Source organism: Vigna angularis, chromosome 11 (genome assembly GCF_016808095.1).
Source record: "Vigna angularis cultivar LongXiaoDou No.4 chromosome 11, ASM1680809v1, whole genome shotgun sequence".
NCBI lineage: Eukaryota > Viridiplantae > Streptophyta > Magnoliopsida > Fabales > Fabaceae > Vigna > Vigna angularis.
In genome coordinates, this window is record NC_068980.1 from 7,304,346 (window position 1) to 7,328,038 (window position 23,693).

The 23,693-nt window shown below is 34.1% G+C and overlaps 3 protein-coding genes across 3 annotated transcripts; 1 reads left to right on the forward strand and 2 right to left on the reverse strand.

Moving 5' to 3' along the window:
* Window positions 1-2,544: 2,544 nt before the first annotated feature.
* On the forward strand, window positions 2,545-4,336 carry LOC108333252 (peroxidase 39). Its single transcript, XM_017568643.2, has 4 exons — window positions 2,545-2,883; window positions 2,977-3,165; window positions 3,281-3,443; window positions 3,587-4,336. Exons 1-4 carry the CDS (start codon window positions 2,674-2,676, stop codon window positions 4,003-4,005), a joined length of 981 nt encoding a protein of 326 aa, XP_017424132.2. The 5' UTR covers window positions 2,545-2,673; the 3' UTR covers window positions 4,006-4,336.
* A 610-nt stretch (window positions 4,337-4,946) lies between these two features.
* Window positions 4,947-11,045, reverse strand: LOC108332443 (histone-lysine N-methyltransferase ATXR2). Its single transcript, XM_017567709.2, has 15 exons — window positions 10,798-11,045; window positions 10,646-10,721; window positions 10,274-10,359; window positions 9,853-10,187; window positions 8,819-8,931; window positions 8,689-8,720; window positions 8,205-8,356; window positions 7,563-7,650; window positions 7,418-7,466; window positions 7,244-7,298; window positions 6,984-7,053; window positions 6,830-6,899; window positions 6,400-6,476; window positions 5,655-5,711; window positions 4,947-5,440 (listed from the first exon to the last, which is right to left on the reverse strand). Exons 1-15 carry the CDS (start codon window positions 10,879-10,881, stop codon window positions 5,330-5,332), a joined length of 1,455 nt encoding a protein of 484 aa, XP_017423198.1. The 5' UTR covers window positions 10,882-11,045; the 3' UTR covers window positions 4,947-5,329.
* A 4,693-nt stretch (window positions 11,046-15,738) lies between these two features.
* On the reverse strand, window positions 15,739-20,834 carry LOC108334421 (peroxisome biogenesis protein 22). Its single transcript, XM_017570257.2, has 8 exons — window positions 20,497-20,834; window positions 19,633-19,869; window positions 19,453-19,500; window positions 18,542-18,598; window positions 18,351-18,452; window positions 17,122-17,187; window positions 16,302-16,403; window positions 15,739-16,150 (listed from the first exon to the last, which is right to left on the reverse strand). Exons 1-8 carry the CDS (start codon window positions 20,614-20,616, stop codon window positions 16,046-16,048), a joined length of 837 nt encoding a protein of 278 aa, XP_017425746.1. The 5' UTR covers window positions 20,617-20,834; the 3' UTR covers window positions 15,739-16,045.
* Between the last annotated feature and the right edge of the window lie 2,859 nt (window positions 20,835-23,693).

Sequence of the window (23,693 nt, forward strand, 5' to 3'; positions counted from 1 at the left end):
AAGCTTCCCTTACCTCTAAGCGTGAACGGACGTCTTACAGATCGCAACTTGGTTTTGTCAAACTAAGATTCCTTCTACCCTCAACGTTCAACTAATCTTCAAACCAAAAAAATCAACAACAGACCAACAAGGAGTTCAGAAATAAACTAGGGACTCATGCAACCAGAACTTGGCTTGCACTTCCAAAAGAACGAACGACTAAGGGAAAGGAAACTTACCAGTTTCCAGAATTCGAAACTGTTCGGTTCAAGTTGAAGCTTGGGACGCCGGAAGTGATCCTACGGTGCCGGAACGTTGATCGGAGAAGAGAAAAGGTGAGTTATCGTAGAGAGAAGGGAGAGTTTTCTAGAGAGAAGAAGGAGAAAATGAAAGATCAGATTTTTGGAAAGAGGGTGCATGCAGAGGAGAGTGGAGTAGATTTTCTAAAATTCAAGTTTTACTTCACACATTAAAACGAACGTCCCTCTTCAGTCGACACCTATTTTCCACTAACTGATTTTCGGATCTCTTTGCTTGACACCTGGTTTCATTTCATTTGATTACCTCATTTTTTTCTTGATTCTTTGAGGAAAAATGTATAAGCGACATTTGATATCAATTTACAATGAATAAATTAACATAACAAACTATAACATCAATTTCAACTTAAAATTTTGAGATAATAAATTCATGATTTTTTTTATATTTTTTTCATTTTCATTTAATATGAAATTCAAACTTATATTTGTAGTCCTAATAATATTTAACTAACTTCATAAAATAAAAGATCTTAAATTAAAAACCTAGCATATTATACTAGTTTTAACAAATTAAAAGCTATTAAGGGACCTCAAACTAAAATCCTTGAATATTATACTAGTTTTAATCAGATCACAAGCTATTATCGACCAACAACTCGTTGAAAACCGTGGCTTAACGAAATAATCTTTGTTTTTCTTCAATGTTGATTATTTTTTATCCACAAAAAGACCTGTCATTAATTTATACAGGAAATACCGCAAACGTGGTTGATAAAAAAGCTTGCATGATTAGGGGTTTTCTAGGTTTTACTTTTCAACAAAGCATCCTGGGTTCGATGTGCACATGAGTTGGAATCTGCTTTTAAATTAACTAACAAACTTGCTTTATTGAAAGTGGGACACAGTATGACATGAAACGGACCCACTACACTAATATTAAGTGCAGTTATTTCCATCAAATTCACTGCAACTTAAATGCAATCATCTCTCCATTTGAAATTTGACCAAGTCAATATTAGCACATCAATCCATGCAACTTTTGTTAGCCATCATGATTGTGTTCCATTTCCTCCATTTAACTGTAGTTATAGTAATTTTGATTTGGGGTCACCACAATGATAATGCTGATATTTAACTTCACCTACACTTGCCGTGAGGTAACAGCAATCTCAAGTTCGTAATATTATTAACTGGGAAATGTGAATTAAACGAATGTTTCTACTTTACTGCACAAGAAGAAGAACTGAAAACCAGTTCATTTCACTCTGGTTTATTGTTACTCTACCCAAAAGTAGCATGTGCGAACCACTCTCACCTTTCTATAAACCAAAAATTTCTGTCTCTATCTTTGTATCATGACGAATTTAAAGTATGTTTATGATCATAATGAGATTTAGATCAAATCAACTTTTTTTCCTACTAATTACTATATAAACATGCACGTCATGGCTCATAGGTGGCAGCAGGTAGCCATCGTTAATTTAATTGAACGATGGCTGGCTCAGAACAACTAAAGTAATGAACCAATAGTACACAGTAGCAGGTAAGTTTATTGTTTATTCTAAATTTCCTCTCTAAGCCAAGACTAAAATTGGAGTTACGAGATATTCGGCAAATACTTGAAAATATATACTGTACAATGTATTACAGATAATTAAAAATAGTGAATCTAAGTCTTAAACTGAGTAGACATAAAGACATAAGAAAGTTGACTACTATATTAGAATATACTAGAATGAATACTCAAACTTATTGTTTTAATGTTCTGAGTTAGAGGTATTATCGATTTTTTATGTGGATTGAAAACAGGTCTTATTGGTGTTCTTTGTCTTCTTAGGAAATTCTTTTCTCGAAATACCCTTCAAGATTTGACAATTTTATTACGAACAATGTAATTTTCTGTTATGTAAAAACATTTTGTACAAATTAATCTCGCGTTTAATATGATATCAGTGTATATACAAGAAGATTAAAGCAATATATTTATAGTTCAAAGATGAAGAATTGGTATGGGATCTTTGAATAACGTATCAACATTCACAATCTTTTAAATTACTAACTAAGATCGTTTGACGTGTGCTAAAGTATTCAGAAATTCAACTATGAGAACTTGCTATGTTTGTCCTATAAGGGTGCATCCAACTAATCATTATTTTATTATACATGATTCAATTATTACGTTCAAATGGATGGTAAAGTGCATGTAGCATCACCTTGTGGCACGTGTTAGTTAGCTGCATGGACCATCTCTATGATTTGTCATATTTCTTACAGCCTAAACGTAAGGACTATAAATCACTGGCCACTGTTGTGGAAACAGCACCAGAGAGAAATGCAATTTCCTCTTTCAAGAAGTATCTGAGTGTTATATATATATATATATATTGTTCATATTATATTTAGTCACCAAGCTTCTTGGATTTCTGCTAGCTTCATGAAAATGGGAAGTCACTTCAGGTTTTTAAGCCTTTGCCTCTTGGCATTGGTTGCATCAACTCAAGCTCAACTTCAGTTTGGTTTTTATGCCAAGAGCTGCCCAAAAGCTGAGCAAATCATCTTGAAGTTTGTTCATGAGCATATCCACAATGCTCCTTCCCTAGCAGCTGCATTAATCAGAATGCACTTTCATGATTGTTTCGTCAGGGTATGTGGTTCGATTATGCTCTAAGCTCCTTTAATTTTCACTTTACAATGTACTGTGTTGGGTGAAGGAGGTACCTAACATGAAGCATTTCAGGGATGTGATGGATCAGTGCTACTGAACTCAACAACCAATCAGGCTGAAAAGAATGCTCCTCCAAATCTCACAGTCAGAGGCTTTGACTTCATTGACAGAATAAAGAGCCTTGTTGAGGCTGAATGCCCTGGCGTCGTCTCTTGTGCTGATATCCTAACTTTGGCAGCCAGAGACACCATTGTAGCCACAGTAAGAGCTTAATCTTTATCAAGAAAGCTGAAGTATAAGCACAAAAGACTTCTGCTTCGTCTTTATCTTGACACTTTCATTTTGATAACAAAAAATGACTCATTATGGCTTTCAGGGTGGACCCTTTTGGAAAGTTCCGACAGGTCGAAGAGATGGGGTAGTCTCTATCTTGGAGGAAGCCAGAGATAACATTCCTGCTCCATTTGACAACATCACCACCCTGCAAACACTGTTTTCCAACCAAGGACTTGATTTGAAGGACTTGGTCCTGCTCTCTGGTACTTTTTTATTAAACAATTTCCTAAGCATTATTTTACTGAAATATGGCAGAATATCTGAATGGATCGTTAAGTTTTTAGGAATTTGCTAACTATGTTTCTAATCTTCAGTAATTAATGGCCTAGAGTTCAACTTGTTTCAGGTGCTCACACAATTGGTGTGGCTCATTGCTCATCATTATCAAACCGCTTGTTCAACTTTACTGGGAAGGGTGATCAAGACCCTTCACTGGACAGTGAATATGCTGAAAATCTGAAAACCTTCAAGTGTAATGACCTGAATAGGTTGAACACCACAAAGATTGAGATGGACCCTGGAAGCCGCAAGACATTTGACCTTGACTATTACAGACAAGTGATTAAGAGAAGGGGCCTGTTCGAGTCAGATGCTGCATTGTTGAATAATGCAGTTACTAAGTCTCAAATCATTGAATTGCTTCAAGGATCACTTGAAAATTTCTTTGCTGAGTTTGCCAGCTCCATTGAGAAAATGGGAAGAATTAAGGTCAAGACAGGGACAGAAGGAGAGATCAGGAAGCATTGTGCATTTGTAAATAGCTAAGAATCTTGTCTTGTTCATGGATCAACAATCCTGGTAAATCTTGATAATTTGTTTTTGGGTTTGGTTATTTATGCTATGTCATGTGTTGTCTACCGATAAAGGACCCTTATGACATGGTTGTTGTACTTTTATGTGTGTTTTTGAATAAGTGGGTTCATAGTCATTCTTGTTTCAAACTTTGCTGCTAGATCTCTTCTAATAAGCAGCAGGATTTAGAGGGGATTTATTGTGCTGCACACAGCAGAGTTAATGTATTTTTGTGTAGTTCTTTTTTTATTGATGTAATTTTTCACTGTTATTGTTAATTAAATGCAGTTTTTGTTTAATTGAAGATGATTGTTTATTTATTTATTCATTTCAAATTATAAAAACTATGCAAATAAGGAATGTGAAAGAGTATCCAAGCAAAACCAACCCGATCCAATATACTTCTGAAGTTTTTTATGAAAATTATTTATTCAGGTTCTGAATTTTTCTTGGTTATGGATTAATAAATTATTGATTAATAACATTTATCATTTGGTGAATGAACTAACATGTTTTTTAAGCAAAAAGAAAAACAAACTTTGTCAAGCAAAAATCACAAAAGTTAAGATAAAAGGAAAATGGAGATGTGAACATTACTTTTATATTTAGATAATTTATTCTCATATTATAAATTGAAGTTTCTATTTTAAAATGTGAAGATATTTTAATATCTTTTTATATTTTCAAAAATTCCCACTTAATAACAAAGAACGTGGTATTCTGAATTATTTTAAGTCACGATTAATTAAAATAGTATTCAATATAATGAGCGTGTAAATAACATATGTTGAATATATGTTGAATACATCGCGAATGTAGTTTTTCATTTTTCACATTGAAGTAACTATCCCACTAATGGAAAGTTCTATTGGCTAAAGTATAGATATTTTTTATTTTGAGAACATAACAAATAGTAGCCACAAGTTTTAACATAAGTATATTCAAAATTATTCATACAATTTTTCTAAATTTTGACATTATAAACTACGGTTTTATTCCCTTCGACCCTGCCAGAAAGTAAATGCAGCAGTCAGTGATCAAATCATTGTTTAATCTTTTGACAGAGACACTATTTAATCTTTCTGCCAACAACACATTCCAATTGTTTGTATAGATGTAACATGAAAGAACTGGTGTAACAAATATGGCATGCAGACAACTGTGGACCTATTGTTTGAAAGGACTCAAATTTCAAGACAGCAACAAAAGCCCCTAACAATTGTTCCCTTTCAATTCCTCATTCCTCCTCTTTTCTAAGTATATCAACTTAATCTTCTGCATAAGTATAGTTACAAAATTATGGCTCTTCTTCAATGCACTTTGGACACCTGCATCTGAAACCATAATCTGCAAGGGATGCCTGCCTCTCTTCAAATGGAAGGTCCTCATCAACATATGATATGGTTATCTGCAAGTCCTTCCATGAGTTAATTAGTTGAACATGGCAACATATACAAGAAGTTATAAAATTTAATGTGGTAATTCCATATATGCTGTCTCTTTCTATATCTTGGTGTCATAAACATCCTTGTCATTTGGGTAGTATAAAAAACCAAATTCCCATTAAATCTTTTGTTAAAAGTTACTGGCCTGCTAGATATTGGTATTAAGTATACACCTACCTCTTCTCCTTTACGAATGAACCTATGTGCAATTATTGTTGCTTGGCCATCTTTATCCTGCATGCACAATGTGTAAGGTTTTAAATATAAGTCTTTATTATGTTTAATGTCACAAACAAAATTACAGCAGATTTCATTGTAAGAAAATCACTGACAGGCTACATAAATGAGATGTACAACAAAACATGTTGAATCCAATAGAGAAATAAACATAAATTTAATATTGGCACAAACAACAAATAAGTAGTTGATAGCATGCTCTGAAGTTTGAACCTCCGTTGTTTAAGCATTTGTTATATTAAGATTACTATCAGAAATGGACCATGACTAACTAACTATCTGGTAAAAGTCAACTCCAGGAAGGAGAATTGTCCTAGTTGATGAGTAATTTAGCCATATTCTTGGGTTATGTGAGCTATCAAAACAAAACAATATTGTGCAAGTAATTTACAATAGTATGAAAAAGCAACATGCTTAACTAACCAAGCAAGGATGAAAGGAGAGCTTCAACCCATTAAAGAGCCAGGGGATTCTGTAAACACACATGGCATGTACATGTATAAAGGGAATTCTCATTTTCTTTTTCATGTTAAAATTAAAACAGATTTATGATAATAGAAGTGTAACGCCAAAAAAATTACTCTAATCATAATCTCTGACATCAAATGAAGTAAAAAATGAAATGCAATCAACTCAAACCAAATCAAGTAGTAAATAAGCTAAAGCTCGTTTTGCCCCCACGTACCTCATCTCTTTTGAAAGCTTTGGCATTAGGACAACAGGAATGGTTCATGCAGCTTTGCAAAGGAAAAAATGCAGTCCCTAAAATAAAATTTAACAACCACATAGATTTATCACTCAACGTTTAAAATTAAAGACCAAAATGAATGAGGATATACACCACAAAGATAGAAGGAAAAAGATACACAGAATTGAAATTGCACTATATTATATTAAATAGGTACATTCTCAGGGTATTTGAGAGACCCTGAAAAGACAAGCTACCCTCCTCTCTTGGATTCCCTTCCTTTTTATTACATCCCCTTCTTTGGTTAGTTACCTAACTAACAGTTAATGTTCTGTTGTATTGAATAATCCCTATTGGTTCCTTGCTTCAAACCTATTCCTTCTCTCATAGATCCTGTTTATTGGAGGTGTTGTAATAAAATTAGTACCTTCGCAACAAATAGAATAGTCTTCACCAAGTGCATCCAGAATAGGTTGCGTAATTTTCTCAGCCTCTTCCTGCCATTAATGTTAGCAAAAATAGTAAAAAGAACTAATTCTTTTTTAGATGATGTATTAAAGCAATGAGAAATAAAGCCAAACCTTGTTAGGATGTGTCAGATCATCAATGTATAAAAAGTAATCCTCCACCGGAGAAGCCACAACCAAATCACTGGCAATATAAACTTATGATTATATTAGTATGATCCAAAATTTATGTTATAATTTCAGATGCTCAGTTTACTTCAATGGCTACACCTATAATGCAATATTCAAGCATTGTTTTAATGGAAGCAAACAAGACATAAAATATGGCTAGGAAGAATAGAACTAAAACAAAGCTCCATAGAGTATGCTCTTACAGATTATTCAGCTCAAACATGCCAATGATATGTCCATAGATTTCAAGGGAGAATACTGGAAAGCGTCAAGGATTAAGCCATTTAAAGCTAAAGTTTCAGGAAGAAAAAAGTGAAACTGTGTCACCAGGCATACACATAAAGAATAGATCACATAATCAGTATGTGTAAGGATACATGGCTCACATTCCTTGTCAAATATGGCTGCCTTAAGAAGTTGTAGAGACTGAAACATCAAATTAAGATGCATAAAATTAGTTATACAATAAGCATAAAATCAGTGAATATATCATGTCCTACCATGCACTTTGAAGAATCTCACCTCAAATGCCAACTCTTTGATTTGCAGCCTGAATGATGCTTCGTCAGAAGAATCCACATCATCTGGCAAAGCAATACAGTCCCACCACCTACAAATATTTCGAAGTGACTTGTCATCCATAGTTCAAATAAATCATACTACAATGTTCACCATCAAATGGAACAAGAAGATCGTGGCATTCTCTTCCCGGAAGTATCATATGTGAATGATAGTTAAACTAAATTAAATTCTTCTTTTGAACAATGAGGTTGATATATTATTAGATCAGTTTTACAAGGTAGTTTGTTGGAATGAGAACTATACTTGCATGAAACAGTGATAGCAAATCAAAGTTTTATAAAAGACCTAATTCACTCTCAACAGATTGATAAAATGGGTAATTAAACTATAGATCAGAAAAGAAAATATCTTGGATTTTCTCCAGCTCAATTTAGACAACCCTACAACACATGAATATGTGATGTAAAATATATATTAATAATATTTTATAAACCTTTATTACTTGAAAACATGGTGCAATGTATGCCCTGATCATGCATATATGTCAAATACTTTTCGTCAAAGATTTTAATGATGCATTAGGAAAGTATTAGCTTCTGTATTAAGGTCTCATGTAGACATGTAAAATTAGTAAGTAACAACCTTCTCTTGTGTCCCATTGATATAGGCCTCCAAGCTTCCAAAAGAAAAGATAAACTACGGTGATTTGAAACACAGGATGTATCATGTTTCACTTGTTTTTCAAGACTGGCTGCTTTTAACTTGCGATATCTTAATATGGTTGAAGAAATAGCCTAGTCAAAAAATCCAACAAGACATCAGATAAATAGAGAAAATGTATGCAAGACTGGTGAAAATAGCTTATTTCATAAGTTGTGCATCTAAAACTACACACAAGTACGTCTAATTTCAAATTAAAGACCGGCTTAGACAGAACAGAAAGATATATGTGATCGATAAAAGGAGCACAAGATTTTGAGGAAGAACACTTGAAAGTAAAATTTTCGCAAGAATGTTTTCTATTTGATTTGATAGATATGTTGTGCATAAACAGCATACATGTGCGTGTGCATTTTTTCAAGCAGCATTCAATACATAAGAAATTCAGAGAAAAATTAAACCTCACCTTTGCAGCAAGTATGAATATATCATTTGTTTCTGGGAGAAAAAGGAAAGATATAAATAAGCACCGAATAAAAAAAAAAGGCAGATAAATTTAGAATGTTTAAAATTATTCACCCCTATAGGAATCTTACCATTAGCATGTTTGATGAATTTAAGGAGTGCCTCTCTACGAGCTGGATCAGAACTCTCACCAGTACAGAGTAACAAATGGGAGGATTCCCAATCAGCCTCTGCACATGACATGCTACAGGTATTGACTACGCCATCAGAAGAGATTATATCATACTTCAAAACGAAAAAAAATGTGCACAACAGATAGTAACCACAGGAAGCTAAAGTTAAGAAAAGCCATTACATGGGAAATCTTTTAAAGACCACATGAATACAGCCACATTGAGCTATTTGTAAAATTGGGCACATAAAACATTGCGCAAATCTTTAAGGAGTCCAAGTCTATTCTTTTTTTTCAATCTAATGGACCTTGAAAAGTTTGTGAGAATGGATAAAAAGTTGTCTGAGACTCAGTAGGCCAGAATTGTTAGTGCTTGTGCAGTATTCGTCTTTATGTAGTTATGTAGGCAATTATTTAGGTACATAAGCATAAGTAATTTGTTTTTGTGTACTATTTCTGAATTTATGCAGTTATTTAGACAGTATAGAATGTTATAACAGATAGTGTGATTTTTTAAGTGTATGAAGCTTGGGGAAGGTTATTTATTGGGTAGTTTAACTAATTGCTGAACGCAGAAGGAGGAGACTCCTTGTTAGGGAGAAACCTGTGCTTTCAATGTCTTGAATTGTAAATGTGTCCCAATGACCAAATTGTTTCCATATTAAATACATAATTCAGTATGCTTACTCTTGAGTTTAATACAATCCCACACAAAAGATGTATCAAAATTAACGCTCTCAGTAGCTTTCTTATTATATTCTTGCTTTAGAGTATATAGAGGGGGTTTACTGGTAAGATGTAACTGTACAGTAGCGAAGTGTCAAACTATCAAATCTATAATCAATTTCACTCTTAAATAATTAAGTGAAAAGAAATTTTAGCAAGTCTTGAAAGTAATAATTTATTCCTGCTGGTTGGCTTGGCAGTAAACTTTGACAAAATAATATCATTGTGTATACTCTATTTTTCTCCTTCAAGCAACCATATTCTTACCTGCAATAGTAAACTTCTCCACATCCACCAGGGCATGGAACAGCCGGCAACAAGGTGAACTTCTCGGAGCAAGGCAACATCAGTTGGCCCTTCATTAATGATTCCACAACACCCTCAGGAAGAGGAATCTTAGTTTTGGAAATCCCAGAAGTACATTGCTGAGTATTCTCTTCTTCATCAGATGAATCCATTCCATGGAAGTGTTGTGAAGAGTTTCTGACATCACATCCATGACTCTCATTGGCCCTTAGTTGCTTCATGTAAAGCCTCCTTCCTATTTGAAGTTCAATGGAACCAATGAAACGAAAGCAGAAACTACAGACCAAACAATCAATCTGCAAAGCATGGTAGACAATAAGGGACAGAAACAAACACCTTTAATTTGACTACACAAGAACAGAATAGTGAAAATAAAACAAACCTTGTTAAGGGAATGTTGAACCCCTACAAACATGGGGTCCTTCAGAACAAGTTCTCCCTCTTTGAAGTCCATGTCTGCATATACACCTGCAGTTTTTCCAGTTGCAGAAGAAGCACACAATGTAAAACATCTTAAAACAAGAGTAATAATTTACATGGTCATTGAATCACAAATCGTTTTTGTTGATTTTTTTTTTTCCAAGTCACATGTACAATTATTTCTAATTGGTTTATACTTCATAGCGCAAAACTTGCATACAACTTCAACTCATAAAACAAATTGAAAGAAGTAAATATATACATTTAACAAGTTTTAATGCGAAAATAATAGAAATACACGCTCCTCGAACTACTGGAAAAAAAAAAAAAAAACCTTTTCCAAAGTTGCCATCCTGTTTGACTGAGATACCAGAGCACCCTCTTGAAGACAAAAGGTTGTGATAATATTCCTGAATCAAGAGCAGAACAAAATGAGGAGGGTTGAGAAATGTATCTCATAAATGAATAAATGAATGAAGAGATTACCTGTACTTGAAGAGGTGAGGGAGGAGAGAGAAGAGCAGAGATTTCAGAGGCACACGCCAACCCAATAGGGCAAACGGGCTCCATTGAAGGTTGGAAGAGAGTGAAAGTGAGAATGAGTTTGATGTCAGCAACACAACAAGGGTCACAAACACATGACGGCGCTCAAAAACCACATAGTACCAGCCATAACAGTAACATCAGAAGGTTTTAATTTATTGGCGTGTTTGTTCTCAATGTCAAAATGCCAATCTGTTTGTGATACAAATAAATATTATGTGTAGGAATAAGAAACATTGTAGTTTTTATATTCTTTAATATACTAGTCTTTTTTTTAATCTAATACGTTAATAACTTTTAATAACAACTTTTTAATAATAAATCACGTGTTATTATTTTTTGACTTGTTTAAATTTACTTTTAAAAAGATATTTGAAATAGATTCATTAAAAGTCGTAAAAAAATTGTTAAAAAAATCTATTTTTTAATACTTTCAGTTGTTTTTAATTTGATTCGTATATTTTAAGGTAAATTATTGACAATGCCATGCCACGATTTCGACATCCCTGAAAGAGCCGTGAAAGTGATCGATAAGTAAAGAATTAAATTGCAAACTTACTCTGTAAAAAGGGGCAATAAGAAAAACTGAGTATTATGTATGAAGGTAAAAAAAAAGGATTGAGAAAAATATTTTCAACTCAAACTCATTGAAACTTCTCATAAGCCAGTCCAATTTGTTGTATTATTTCTTCGAAACTATCTATTTCATGATAACAATTTTAACACAATTACTCACTGTTCTATGCTTCATTATTTAGATTATGAATCCTTTAAATGAGTATGCCTACTCATTTCGTAAAAGTTCTTATTTCCATATGTCTTATGACAAAAGTATTAAAGATATATATACAGTATGATTATTCATTTAGTCACTTATTAAATAAGTTTTTGGATGATCAATCATATATTAGATTATCAAGCGAGTTATTAACGAACTTGAAATCTGTTGATAAACTTAAAGGTAAAGTATGATTATCGTATTTAGATTATGATTAAGTCAACATTAATTAAAAATTTATCTCGAAACCTATAAAGAGAAGTTTGAAATAAGGAGGTAGGTGATTTGCATTTACTACGCTATTAATTCTTAACTGTCAATATTGAGTTGACTTTAGCATCAGAATGTCTTCTGTAGGTACACTTCGAGTGAATTAGACGATCAGTTCAACTTAGTACTTAGATTTTAGGACAACATTTAGACTTTGGATGACTCACCATAACTTAAATCGTTGACCTCGACCCTATACTTGGTTTTATTCAAGGAGGCCCGACTGTTGGCGCAAAAGAAAAGTCGTTTGGACGAGGAAAAAAAGAAGGTCGTTGAGGTCGATGTGAAGAAGTTGGAAGAGGCCAACTTTATTCGAGAGGTTACATACACCACGTGGCTGACAAATGTGGTTATGGTGAAAAAGCCAAGCAGACAATGAAGGATGTGCACTGACTTCATTGACCTCAATAAGGTCTGCCTGAAGGATGCTTACCCTCCCTCCAACATTGATGGGCTAATGGACAACGCGTTAGGCCATCATATCCTTAACTTCCTGGATGCATACTCTAGGTATAATCAGATACCTATGTATCATCCCGACAAGGATAAAACGACCTTCATCATCGAACAAACAAACTATTTGTATGAGGTTATGCCATTAAGTCCGAAGAATGTTGGAGCCATATATCAACAACTCATGGACAAGATCTTCCACCATTAGATAGGCCCATGAATGGACGTTTATGTGGATGACATTGTGGTAAGATCCCAATTGGCTGAGGAACATATAAAATATCTGGTGAGGCCTCTTATTAGATCAAGCACTACAACATGCGGCTGAACCCCTTCAAGTGTACTTTTGTTGTTGGAGTAGATAAGTTTTTGGGCTTCATGGTTACCGCATGGAGCATTGAGAAAACCAAACAAGTGCTTGACCATCCAAAATATATGAGCCCATAAAACCTGAAGGAAGTGTAAGGCTAGTGGGTCGCCTAACCTCTCTTAGTTCATTTCCAAGTTAGCCAACAAAATAAAACCTACCTTAAAGATGATGAAGAAGAGCTCTTTCATCAAGTAGGACAAACAATTTGAAGCTAAGTTTTGTGAAAGTAAAGACTATCTTGGCCAACCTGCCCGTCATGGAAAGGCTAGTCGCGGGAAATGAGTTGTAGCTCTATCTGGCCATCGTTGATGAAGCAATAAGTGCGAACTTTGATCTAAAAGGCCCCCGAGCATAAACTAATTTCTTTTATCATTAGGGTTTTACAGGATGCTGAGACGCACTATTAGCAAATTGAGGAGGTGGCGTTAGCGTTATTCATGACAACTCGTCGACTAAGGTCATATTTCTAGAGTCATCTAGTGGTCGTCCGCACTGATCATGTTATCACAAAGATTCTAAGGAAGCCTGATTTAGTCGGATGAATGGTGAGATATTCAGTTGAGTTATCGAAGTTCGGCCTGGTATGAACTGCGCAACTCAATAAGGGTAGAGGAGTTGGTATTGTACTCGAAGGACCAAATAATACAATAATAGAACACTCTTTAGTGTTCAAATTTAAAGTTTCTAATAATCAGGCCGAGTATGAGGCCTTAGTTGCAGGTCTCACCTTGGCTAAGGATGTGAGAGTAGATCAAGTGGATTGCTAAACATACTTCGAGTTGGTGGTCAAGTAGAAGAATGGAAATTCCAAATCAAGGATGATATACACCTCGAGTACTTCCACAAAGCTACACAATTGATCAAGGCCTTTGAAGTGGTGGATATAAAACACATCCCTCAAGTAGAAAATGCAAGAGCAGACTCGTTGTCCACAGTGATAAGACAAGTGTTGGCGAAGCCAACAATGAAGTGCATGTCCACATCTGTAGTTGAACATGAGGATTTAAGGGAGAACATCAAGACCTTGATGAGGAAACAAGAAGGAGGCGAAGTCATAAGCCCAACCATTGCCAAAAATATTGCCCAATTCATTTTCATCGGAGAAAATTTATACAAGAGAGAGTCCGAGGACAACAGATCAGACAATCAACCATATCTTCGATTATCAAGCAAGCCATTAGCGGACCCAACTGGTCACCAAGCAAATCGGTCAGTCATCAATCATACCACATTAACCTTAATGTTGATTAACTTAAAGATAAAGTATGATTACCCACAATTGGGTCATGATTAGATCAACGTTAATTAAAAGTCCACTTATCCATCAACGTTAAGCTGACTTTGACATCGAAGTGTCTTATGTAAATAGTTCCAAACAGTTTGGAGTAATAACTAGTACTTGGATTTTAGCACAACATTCAAACTTCGGACGACTCGCCATAACTTAAATCGTTGACCTCAATCACATGCTTGAAACAATATGTAAATTATAAATTTAAAATATAAATATTATGTTCATGGTTGACTTTGTTCTTTTATATAAAAAGGGTGATTACTTTTATAAAATCAAATATAAATTTAGTAAATGTTTTTCTTTAGAACATATTATTTATTTATATTGTATAAATAAACACAATCCTTATTTTACTAAATTAGTTTTATGAAATTAAATTAAATTTAAATTTTACTATTTTAATATAGTACTAGAGTTCATTTTTGTTTTCTCCATTCTTACTTAATAGTTTTTTTTTTTACTTAACACCTTTAATATATAAATAATAAAAGATATAATTTAATAATATGAAAATAACTTATTCATTATTATCGTATATAGTAATATTGTCGAAATGGTTGTTTCATACTCTTATATATCATGTCTCAACATGCTTAAGGGCTAATTGTAAATCACCTAATGTAATTTGAAAGAGGGTAAGATTTGTTAAGTTTTTATTTCTTTTATTAGTTTCTTTCAGGATCACTACCAATTTAAATCAGGGAGATTTATAAATTTAAATATCTTAGGTAGCAATCATCGGTCGAGGTAGAAGAAAAAGAAGAAGAAGAAACTATCAAAATAGGTTAAAATTTAAGAGTTAATTCTATTCATCATGGATTCGAGTCAAATTGAGTTTTAAAAAAATTGCAAATTTCGATACAAATTAAAAATGAGTTCGACTCATTAAGAACTCGGCTCACAAACCACCAATAAATTATGAATATTAAATTATATTAAAAACCAAAAACCATAAAATACTCTTGTTGATTTGATTTGAAGAAGACACTACTCGTCGACTATGCTCCTTCGTAGATTTGAAGAAGACTATACTCCTTTGCATGCTTCTCCAATCATGCTTCTTTGCATATTTGAAGCATGCTTCTTTGACCGGGCTCCTTGGCAAGCTCCTCTTTTTTATTGTTGCTTCTATGACAACGATGTTACTTCAATCATGTTCCTTCACATATTCATTTAATCATGGTAAATCAATCTAGATTTGAATTTGTAATTAAGTGAGTTAACCTATTTAACCTTCTAACTCATAATGAGTCAAACTAAATTCAAATTTTTTAGATTCACTAATAAGTAAACTGTATTAAATTAACTCACTAAGTGGCTAATCCATAATGATATGAATGACTCATTTCGACAACTCTTGAAGAAGGGACGACAATGGAAGTAGAGGATTCACACGTTTTTGTAAATTGGAGCTAATGAAGACCGCTTTATGCTCAAAGTTAAGATTTCTTTTGACAATAAACAATTTAAAAATATGCTTCATAAACTATGTACATTCATTGACCAGTGTAGTTTATTTTAATGATATCAAATAAACTATGGTGTTATTTGAGCCACGCCATTGATTTGTATTGGTCATGAGGTTTGTTCTGGTTACCAACTATGCATAAGTTTCATAAGTGTACAACCAAGAATCAACAAACTTCTTTCATAGCCACTCTGACATTGGGAGGATAATTACCTATATGATTCATGATGGTATCTCGTAATGAAACATGATAAAATACAAACCTCCAGGAAAACTTGCCGCCTTGCCAGTTTAAAATATCTGGATGGTATACAATGTAAGGCACAAATTTCAAACCAAAGAAAAAATATTAAACTTCTTGAAAGCATCTTCATAAGGTCTTTTACCTAACTAGAGCGAGAACCTTAAATCTTCAATAAATAAAAAAACTAACTTTGTTCTCATACATCTAGAAAAAACTGAAAAAAAGAACTTGAGGTAAATGTGAAAACCAAGATGCACGGAGGGACAAACTAGGAAACATTTATGAATAACATTTGATCTTTAGTGGTTTTAGAGTCATATGGATCCAAAGAACTGTTCCAGAGATGGAGCACTGAACACATTTGCAGCAGTTCTTTCGGCTTTATAAGGAGATACATGAAGTTGATACTTGATAAACCTCTGCAACATAATTCGTTGTTGATAGTTAGAGGATAAAATTAAGCATGGTGATACTGTTGCTTCAACAACAATAATAACAGTATCACTGATCAGAGTCTAAATTAAATTGACTTGATGGATAAAGTTGAGATGTATATATATAGCAACATACAGCTAATTGAGAGACAATTTCAGGATTTGAATCAATATGCCAGTCAGGTTCCAATTGCCTAACAAATGATGACCGTCCATTCTCTGTGCTGCAGAATAAAACCTGCATGGAGTTGCCAGAGATCAAAATAGAGTACATAAAAGTTATTAAGAAACGCAAATCTAAGGTAGATACTAAGCATTAAATTCAATTAATGGATACTGAAATTATTCATAAGATATATACAGAAGACAATTGTGTGCTACAAATCTGGACTTCTCGATGTCCATTTGTGTTATTAATTTTGCAACATTTGTGTCCTCATTTTCCTTGATTTTTGAACTAACTCAGAACTTCTGACGGGAGGAAGAAGAACAGTCCCAACAAATGGTTTCAGAAATTATATGGACCTCTTGAAGAAAACTGATAACAAGCAACGTATGACCCCGAAACATATTTTACCATTTATAGCCTTCTCAACATTAATCAAACTTCTTCAGGGAAAAGATCAGAAAACTAAAGGTTCTCTCTCCAAGCGTACTCTTTAGATTAGCATAGATGTTCCTTAGAACATTTCTAATCAAGATGTTTGCCAATACAAATTTTAATCAGAGAGGAGATTTCTGTAAGATAATTTTAATACATTTTGAATAAAGGTGAATAAGATACTCCTATGTTGTCCATCAACATGTTTATTGCATACAAAAGGATGTTCACATAATGGAAAATATTTGTTTATATAAAAAAATGGTTGAGACAGCCCAGAAATACCACAGAAGAAAGTAATTAAGTTTCACAAAGAAAAAAAAATAGTGTAACTGCTTCATGCTCGTTCTCATACCTTGTCCTTGACCAAACCACCTGAAGTGAATATCCCTGCTTCTTCCAATGCTACAAGAACTCTTTTCTGCAAAAAACAATCCAGATATAAAGTGTAAACATTTTAACAATAAGGCATACTACAAGGTGGCAAGGGAGATATTAGAACTAATGGTTTGCTTGGATTTGAAGATGGATTTGGGGAAGTGAATTTGAGAAGAAAAGGAGGTGAAGGTGGGATTGTTTGAATTAAACGAAAGTTGAAAGTTTGTGTATGATACAATGAATATGATATATTAAAAAAATGTTTTAATAGATAAAATTAGATGATTCCCATTTTATCCTTGAGGATAAATATGATATAAATTTACATATAAATAGTGAAAATTATATTAAAATGAAATTAAAGTTGTTATTTAAAATTAAAAAATTATTATTATTTTTATTATTATTTTATTCAGTTTTATATTCAACTTTAATTTCAGTTTTATATTCAGGTTTTTCGTTTTAGTTTTTTCTTTTTCAACTTCATTGGTTTCTTCAGTGCAGGGGCAGCGCCAGGTGAGTTTGTCCCCCAACCTCTGGCATCAAGCACAGTTGCCTCTGTAAGGATATTTTCGTTATTATATGATGCTGGGGTGACTTTCCTTGCAAAACTTTGCATTTAGCAAGGATATGAAAAACACACATCACTCCTTTTCCGCACCTTAAATCTTCGCAAATACACAGAAACAAACAAGGGTCTCACCCACAAATCAATCCACATGAATAGTACTTCCGCAGATCCAAACACATGCTAAGAAAAAAATTAGTCAAGCGAATAAAAAAAAAATCCTTCACATAAAGTAGCAAAAAATTGCGTTATTTTAGAAATAAAAAATAATATTAATAATCACTGTGGGGATGTTTCAAATAATCTTTTACACGAAAAATTTAAGAACTCGTAGCAGAAAATTACATTTCAATTTATAGGCAAAATATTCTAAACAAAAAATTTAAGAAATGGCAGCAGAAAATTACATTTTAATTTATAGGTAAAATAATCTTCATTTGAAATTAAGGACTAAAACGAATCATGTTGGCCCAAGCAAACTATACAACATGTTTGCTAGCTTTTATAAAATCATTTGGTTGTAAAGAACATTTCGAGAGAGTAAGAAGGTTTTCAGCATATAATGTGAAGTGTTAATGCCATTATATTCAACGGATAAGAGACATTGCGGTACTGGTATAAGCTGACAAATGACACACCTCACTTTCGTCATCCAGAACTCGTTCCATGAGATATAAATCGCAAAATTTTGTTATTTCCAATAATACTTCTAGCACAGAGGATTTCACAGTGACTTGTTTCTGCCAAGAACAGAATGAATCACATTAGTATCTTTCTGTGCATTGATGTCATAAAACAAAAGTATAAATAAAAGGGGCAATTTCATCACCTGCAGTTCCTCTGGACTACTTTCCTCGAGGATCACTCCAAGAAGACGACAAGTTACCTACATAGTACATACACGCATTGACCGTAACAGTCGGGAAGCATTAGTCACATGCCAACATTTAATAACTAACAACACTAATGCGTAACAAATGTCCTCATTTCATCAAGAGTCAACCAAATTATAACAAAAAATGTTGCATAAAGAACAAATTTTTCACCTGAAAGTAAACATAAGAAATAGCTTCTATTTCTAAATAGTTTTATTTGCAACCTAAAATTTTAGATTAAATTAAAGAGTATATGTTCTGTGTTGACCATTCAGTAAGGAGATTATCACAATCATTGAACTTCAAAATTAAAATTGAAAGACTGTTGATAAGTAACAATGCTCATTCCATTAACAAGAGGTGTTTTTTAGGAGTAATTTGATGTCATAACTAGCCCACCTCCACCTTAACATAGACTGCATATTGAGAACCCCTTATGCAAATCACAACAATAATTGCAGCCATTTGATTATCAATCCAAGGGAGAATAGAAAGGTGACAGGGGGCACACATTTAATAACAATGGCTAAAGCACTTGACGTCCTCCTCTCATTCAGTTGGTGTTTATGTAAGAATGGATAGCAATAACAACAAAAACAATTTACAGCAATCTTCCAAAACCTTTTTAATTCACACTCAGAACTTCAAAAAGTGATTGCCCAACCCGTGTAAATGTCATTCAAATCTAATCTGTAAGGCTATGACAGATTTGTTAAGCTTTCTTATATTAAGATCTAAGTGGTTGTCCAAGATAGATATTTCTTATCATCACAAGAAACATTGATTTCTATAAGCCCATAACAACAACAAACTGTGCATGGCCTCATTAGTCCAAAGGAATAACAGAAAAAGCATATTTCATTACCTTTCTTCCTTCACTCAACTTCTGTCTAACAATCTGCCCCAAGGTTGGCTGAAAAAGTTGAAGAAGAAGCAAGCTCAGAATTGCCATCCACCCTAAAGCTACCAAACTTGTCTTTGCATTAATTCAAAAGCATTTATACATTGTCACAACTGCAAAATTGAAAGCCATAAAATCATTTACCTTGTCTGGCTGGAAGAACTCGTCAACAACATTTTGTGCCCTTGAATCATCTGAGGGTGAACAAGCATTTGAAGGAATCGCCGACAAATTAGAATGTGTAGCGACTCCAGGATTGCTAGATGAAGCACCTTGCCGTTTTTGTTGCCTCCGTTGAGTCCCAGAAGGAGATCTCAACAGCCTCCATGTGAAAACAATTGCAACAGCAAGACCAGCAACTGCCCCAAAAGAGCGTATATCCTAATACCAAGCATAGTATTGCCCAAATTATTGGAAAAGACATGCTCAAAACAAATGCCAAAACAATAATTTGATCATTTATACCATACACCTTCACTGAAATAGATAAGTAGCACCAGATACTAATCATTGTCATCTTCCCTACTCTATTTTTCAGCACCCAAAGTACCGATTTTAACAAACCTATTATGATGCATCAGAAGAAACTTATTTTTTTCTTTCAATTTTGACAAAAACATAAAAACCACCCCTTTCTACCCACACCCAACAATAAATAAACTATGTAAAGAAAACCCAGTTGAGTTTTATCACAGATAAATAAACTTTGAGAGCTAGAATTGATAATTACACAATCCCGGATCACACCCATTCATTCAACGATAAAGGGTCAAAGAAAGCACCCAAATCGAAACTTCAAACAAAGAGTGAATACAAGAAAAGCAGGAACGAATAATTACGAATTAGGCAAGCGACAATTAGCAAAATGATAAGATTTTAAAATCAAATCAGATCCAATCGAAAGACGGGCCGATCAATGAATTTTAAAAAGAGTAAAATTGAGCTTAAAGAAAGGAAGCGAGTACAGAGAGAGACAGAGGGAGAGAGAAAGAGGGAGAATAGAAATACAAGGTTCTGGAGAGAGACAGGGAAAAAATTGGAGATCTTGAAAGTGACATAAGCTCCGAAGCGTTTGATAAGGTGGATGAGCTCCTGTTTGGAGGTGTCACCGTTCCCGCCGGTAGCCATGGCTCGCCGTCGCCGGAATGCTGAAATCGGAGGGAAAGTCCAATTGCTGAGCGGCGATCAGTGTGAGGATTTTGCCGAGAAAAGAAGGAATGAATATTGGAAAGCCAAACCCAAACAGATTATTTCTCTGCGTCAACGACCGCTATAAGCTGCCGTCAGAGCTTACCGATTTGCTCCAAATTTCTCAATTTAACGTTACGGTTGTTTGGGGACAATTACCAAATTACATGCTCACATTTCTCATTTATCTATTGGAAATGAAATGTATTAAATTAACATTTTTTATTTCTTACAGGAGACTTTTTTATTTATTGGGTTACAGTTTTAATTTATTTAGTGAACTTTTAAGTTTACAGAAAAATTTAGTATTTTTAAAGGAAATTTTTTCAAATTTGTTGGGATATTAAATACTTAACTTTTTTATATTTTTCACTTAAGTTTTTATTATTTAATTTTTCTATTAATTAACTTATATAATTAAAATATTTTTTCGTCAATATTTACAAACCATTAGTTATATAATGTAACAACCAGAAAAATTAGTTTACATAGGGATATGTGTTTCATGTAAAGACCTAGAATTCATGTAAAGATCTAGAGAAGTAAATCTTGAGAGTAAACAAGTGGCACGAGATAGAACATTTAATAATAAAACAATGTTGATATATATAAATGTTGAATTTAAAGTTGGTTTCATTAACTGAAAAACCATTATCACTCTTCAAAGCTATGTTCTTTTTTCTCCTTCTTCTCTCTACAAATTCTCTCCAAAAATCTTTTATCTCTCCTCATCTGATCTACAATCAAATTGTGTGTAAGCTATCTTAATGTCAAGGACTTCCATTCTCATCGATCAAACTTGTGTTTTGAACGGGTAAGTTTCATTTCTTGAGTTTTGTTAAAATCTGGAAAATTCTGTCACATGCAAGGTAGTCCGGCTGCTTGCATGTGTTTTTCAATCTTCTATTCTCCTTTCTAACTCCATTTTGGTCCATTGGGTGGTCTTTTCTCACCAATCGGTGAACTATAAGTGTTCCTAGGATTTTCTAGGGTGAAAGAAATTTCTAGAAAGATAAACGTTTTTTTGTTCGTTCAAAGAGGTAAGAGAAACTAGTTAATTTAATTATGATTTATTATGTATGAATATGTTGTTTGATGATTATGCATGTGTGTAAAAGTGAATGAATTGGTATTCGGCATTGTTGGACGTGTGCATGTGTGGATAATTTTGATGTTGGCTTGTTTTTTTGTGTAATTGTTGAGACCCATGAACTGGTTGAGAAGTTCTGCAGAGTTATGTAGAAAGTCGAGCGCTCGTTGTTGAACGCTCGGTCATGTCAGTCAATTGGGCTTAGCGGTATTCAGTTTCGTAGTGATATTCAGTCTTAGTGTTGTTCGGTTTAATATTGACTTTCAGTTTTAAATGTACTCGTTTTCGACCTCGACAATCTTTGGGTTGGTATTATCATTCGTTCTTAGTCGTACTACATTTAGCGTTTGTTATTAGTAGTACTATGTATTAGGTTCGGTTTTGGTAGTATTCGATGGATTATAGCGTTCGATCATACACTAGTATTCGGTAGTCATAGCGATCGGGCCACTCGGTCATATACTAATTGACCGCTCGACCATGTTCTGGTACTCGGTCATTAACTAGGTTTGGTCTCTTTAGTCTTACCCGTTCACGACCGTTCGGCCTTAGGTGTGTGGATGATTTCTTATTAAGCGCTCAGTCTTGTACTAGTAGTTATGCTAGTGTTAGCACTTGGTCTCGTACTAGCGCTCATTCTTGGTAGTGTTCGGTTCCGTACTAGCGCTCGTTCTTGGTAGTGCTCGGTTCTGTACTAGCGCTCATTCTTGGTAGTGCTCGGTCTCGTACTAGTGATCGTTCTTGGTAGTGCTCGGTCTCGTACTAGCGCTCGTTCTTGGTAGTGCTCAGTCTCGTACTAACGCTCGTTCTTGTTAGTGCTCGGTCTCGTTCTAGAGATGGTTTTTGGTAGTGCTCGGTATTATACTAGCAGTTATGATAGAGTTAGCATTCGGCCTAAGCTATATGTGTTCGGTATAAGTTCAAGTGTTTGACTCCTGCTTGAGTCTTACTCTCTAAATGACCATTCGGTCATGTTCGCATGTAGGGAGAGTTTCTTCCGTTCGGCCTTGTCAATAGGTTGTGTTGATCTTTTCTGTTCGGTCGTGCTCAAAGGTGGGGGTTGTTTTACTGTTTTTTGTAATTTTTATTTAAGGATGTTATGGATGAGGAAGTATGATAATTCTAATGTAATGTGAAGGTATGATGAGATATTTATAATATGGATATGAAAGATGTCGGAACAATCGGTACCGTTATAGAGTCGCGCAGCGGAATAAAATATAGATAGCGGAAAGCGTGTAACGATCACAACACAAGTTAAAATATATGCTAAGAGTTTAGGGATCAAGAAAATCAACACAGAATTTTTATCCTGGTTCGAATCAAAAGATTCTACGTCCAGTCGTTAATCACTATAAATAGTGATTAACCTTTTTTCACTAAAATATGGTTTACAGATTACAATCAGATAATCAAAATAAGCAAAGAATAGAAATCACCTTCCTTCGACAAACGAACGGAAGAACCTGCTCAGCCAACTTGAAGAGAATCGCTCCGACCTTTGACACACAAAACGCGAGCTTCTCCTATTCACAAGACCAGGCAAGAGCACTCTATCACTTTGAGAACTTCCTCAGACAAACTGTATTCTCAAAATGGCATAGATCCTTTTCACTCACAGAGAGCTTCCCTTAGGTACAAAGCTCTAATACTCTCAATTGAAAAGTTCTTTCTAAGAGCTGTGAAGACCTCTATTTATAAGCCTAGTTTCGTGCAGGGTCAAAAACTGAAAAGACATCTCCCAACTGCCACTGATAATCGATTATCAAAAGTGATAATCGATTATTAAAGTCCGTTACAGGGTTTTCAAAATGTAATAATCGATTATATGATGTGATAATCGATTATTCCTGTATGACTCTGTGATAATCGATTATTGTCATTCCATAATAGATTATTGCAGTTAAAAATGCAAGTTTACAAAGTT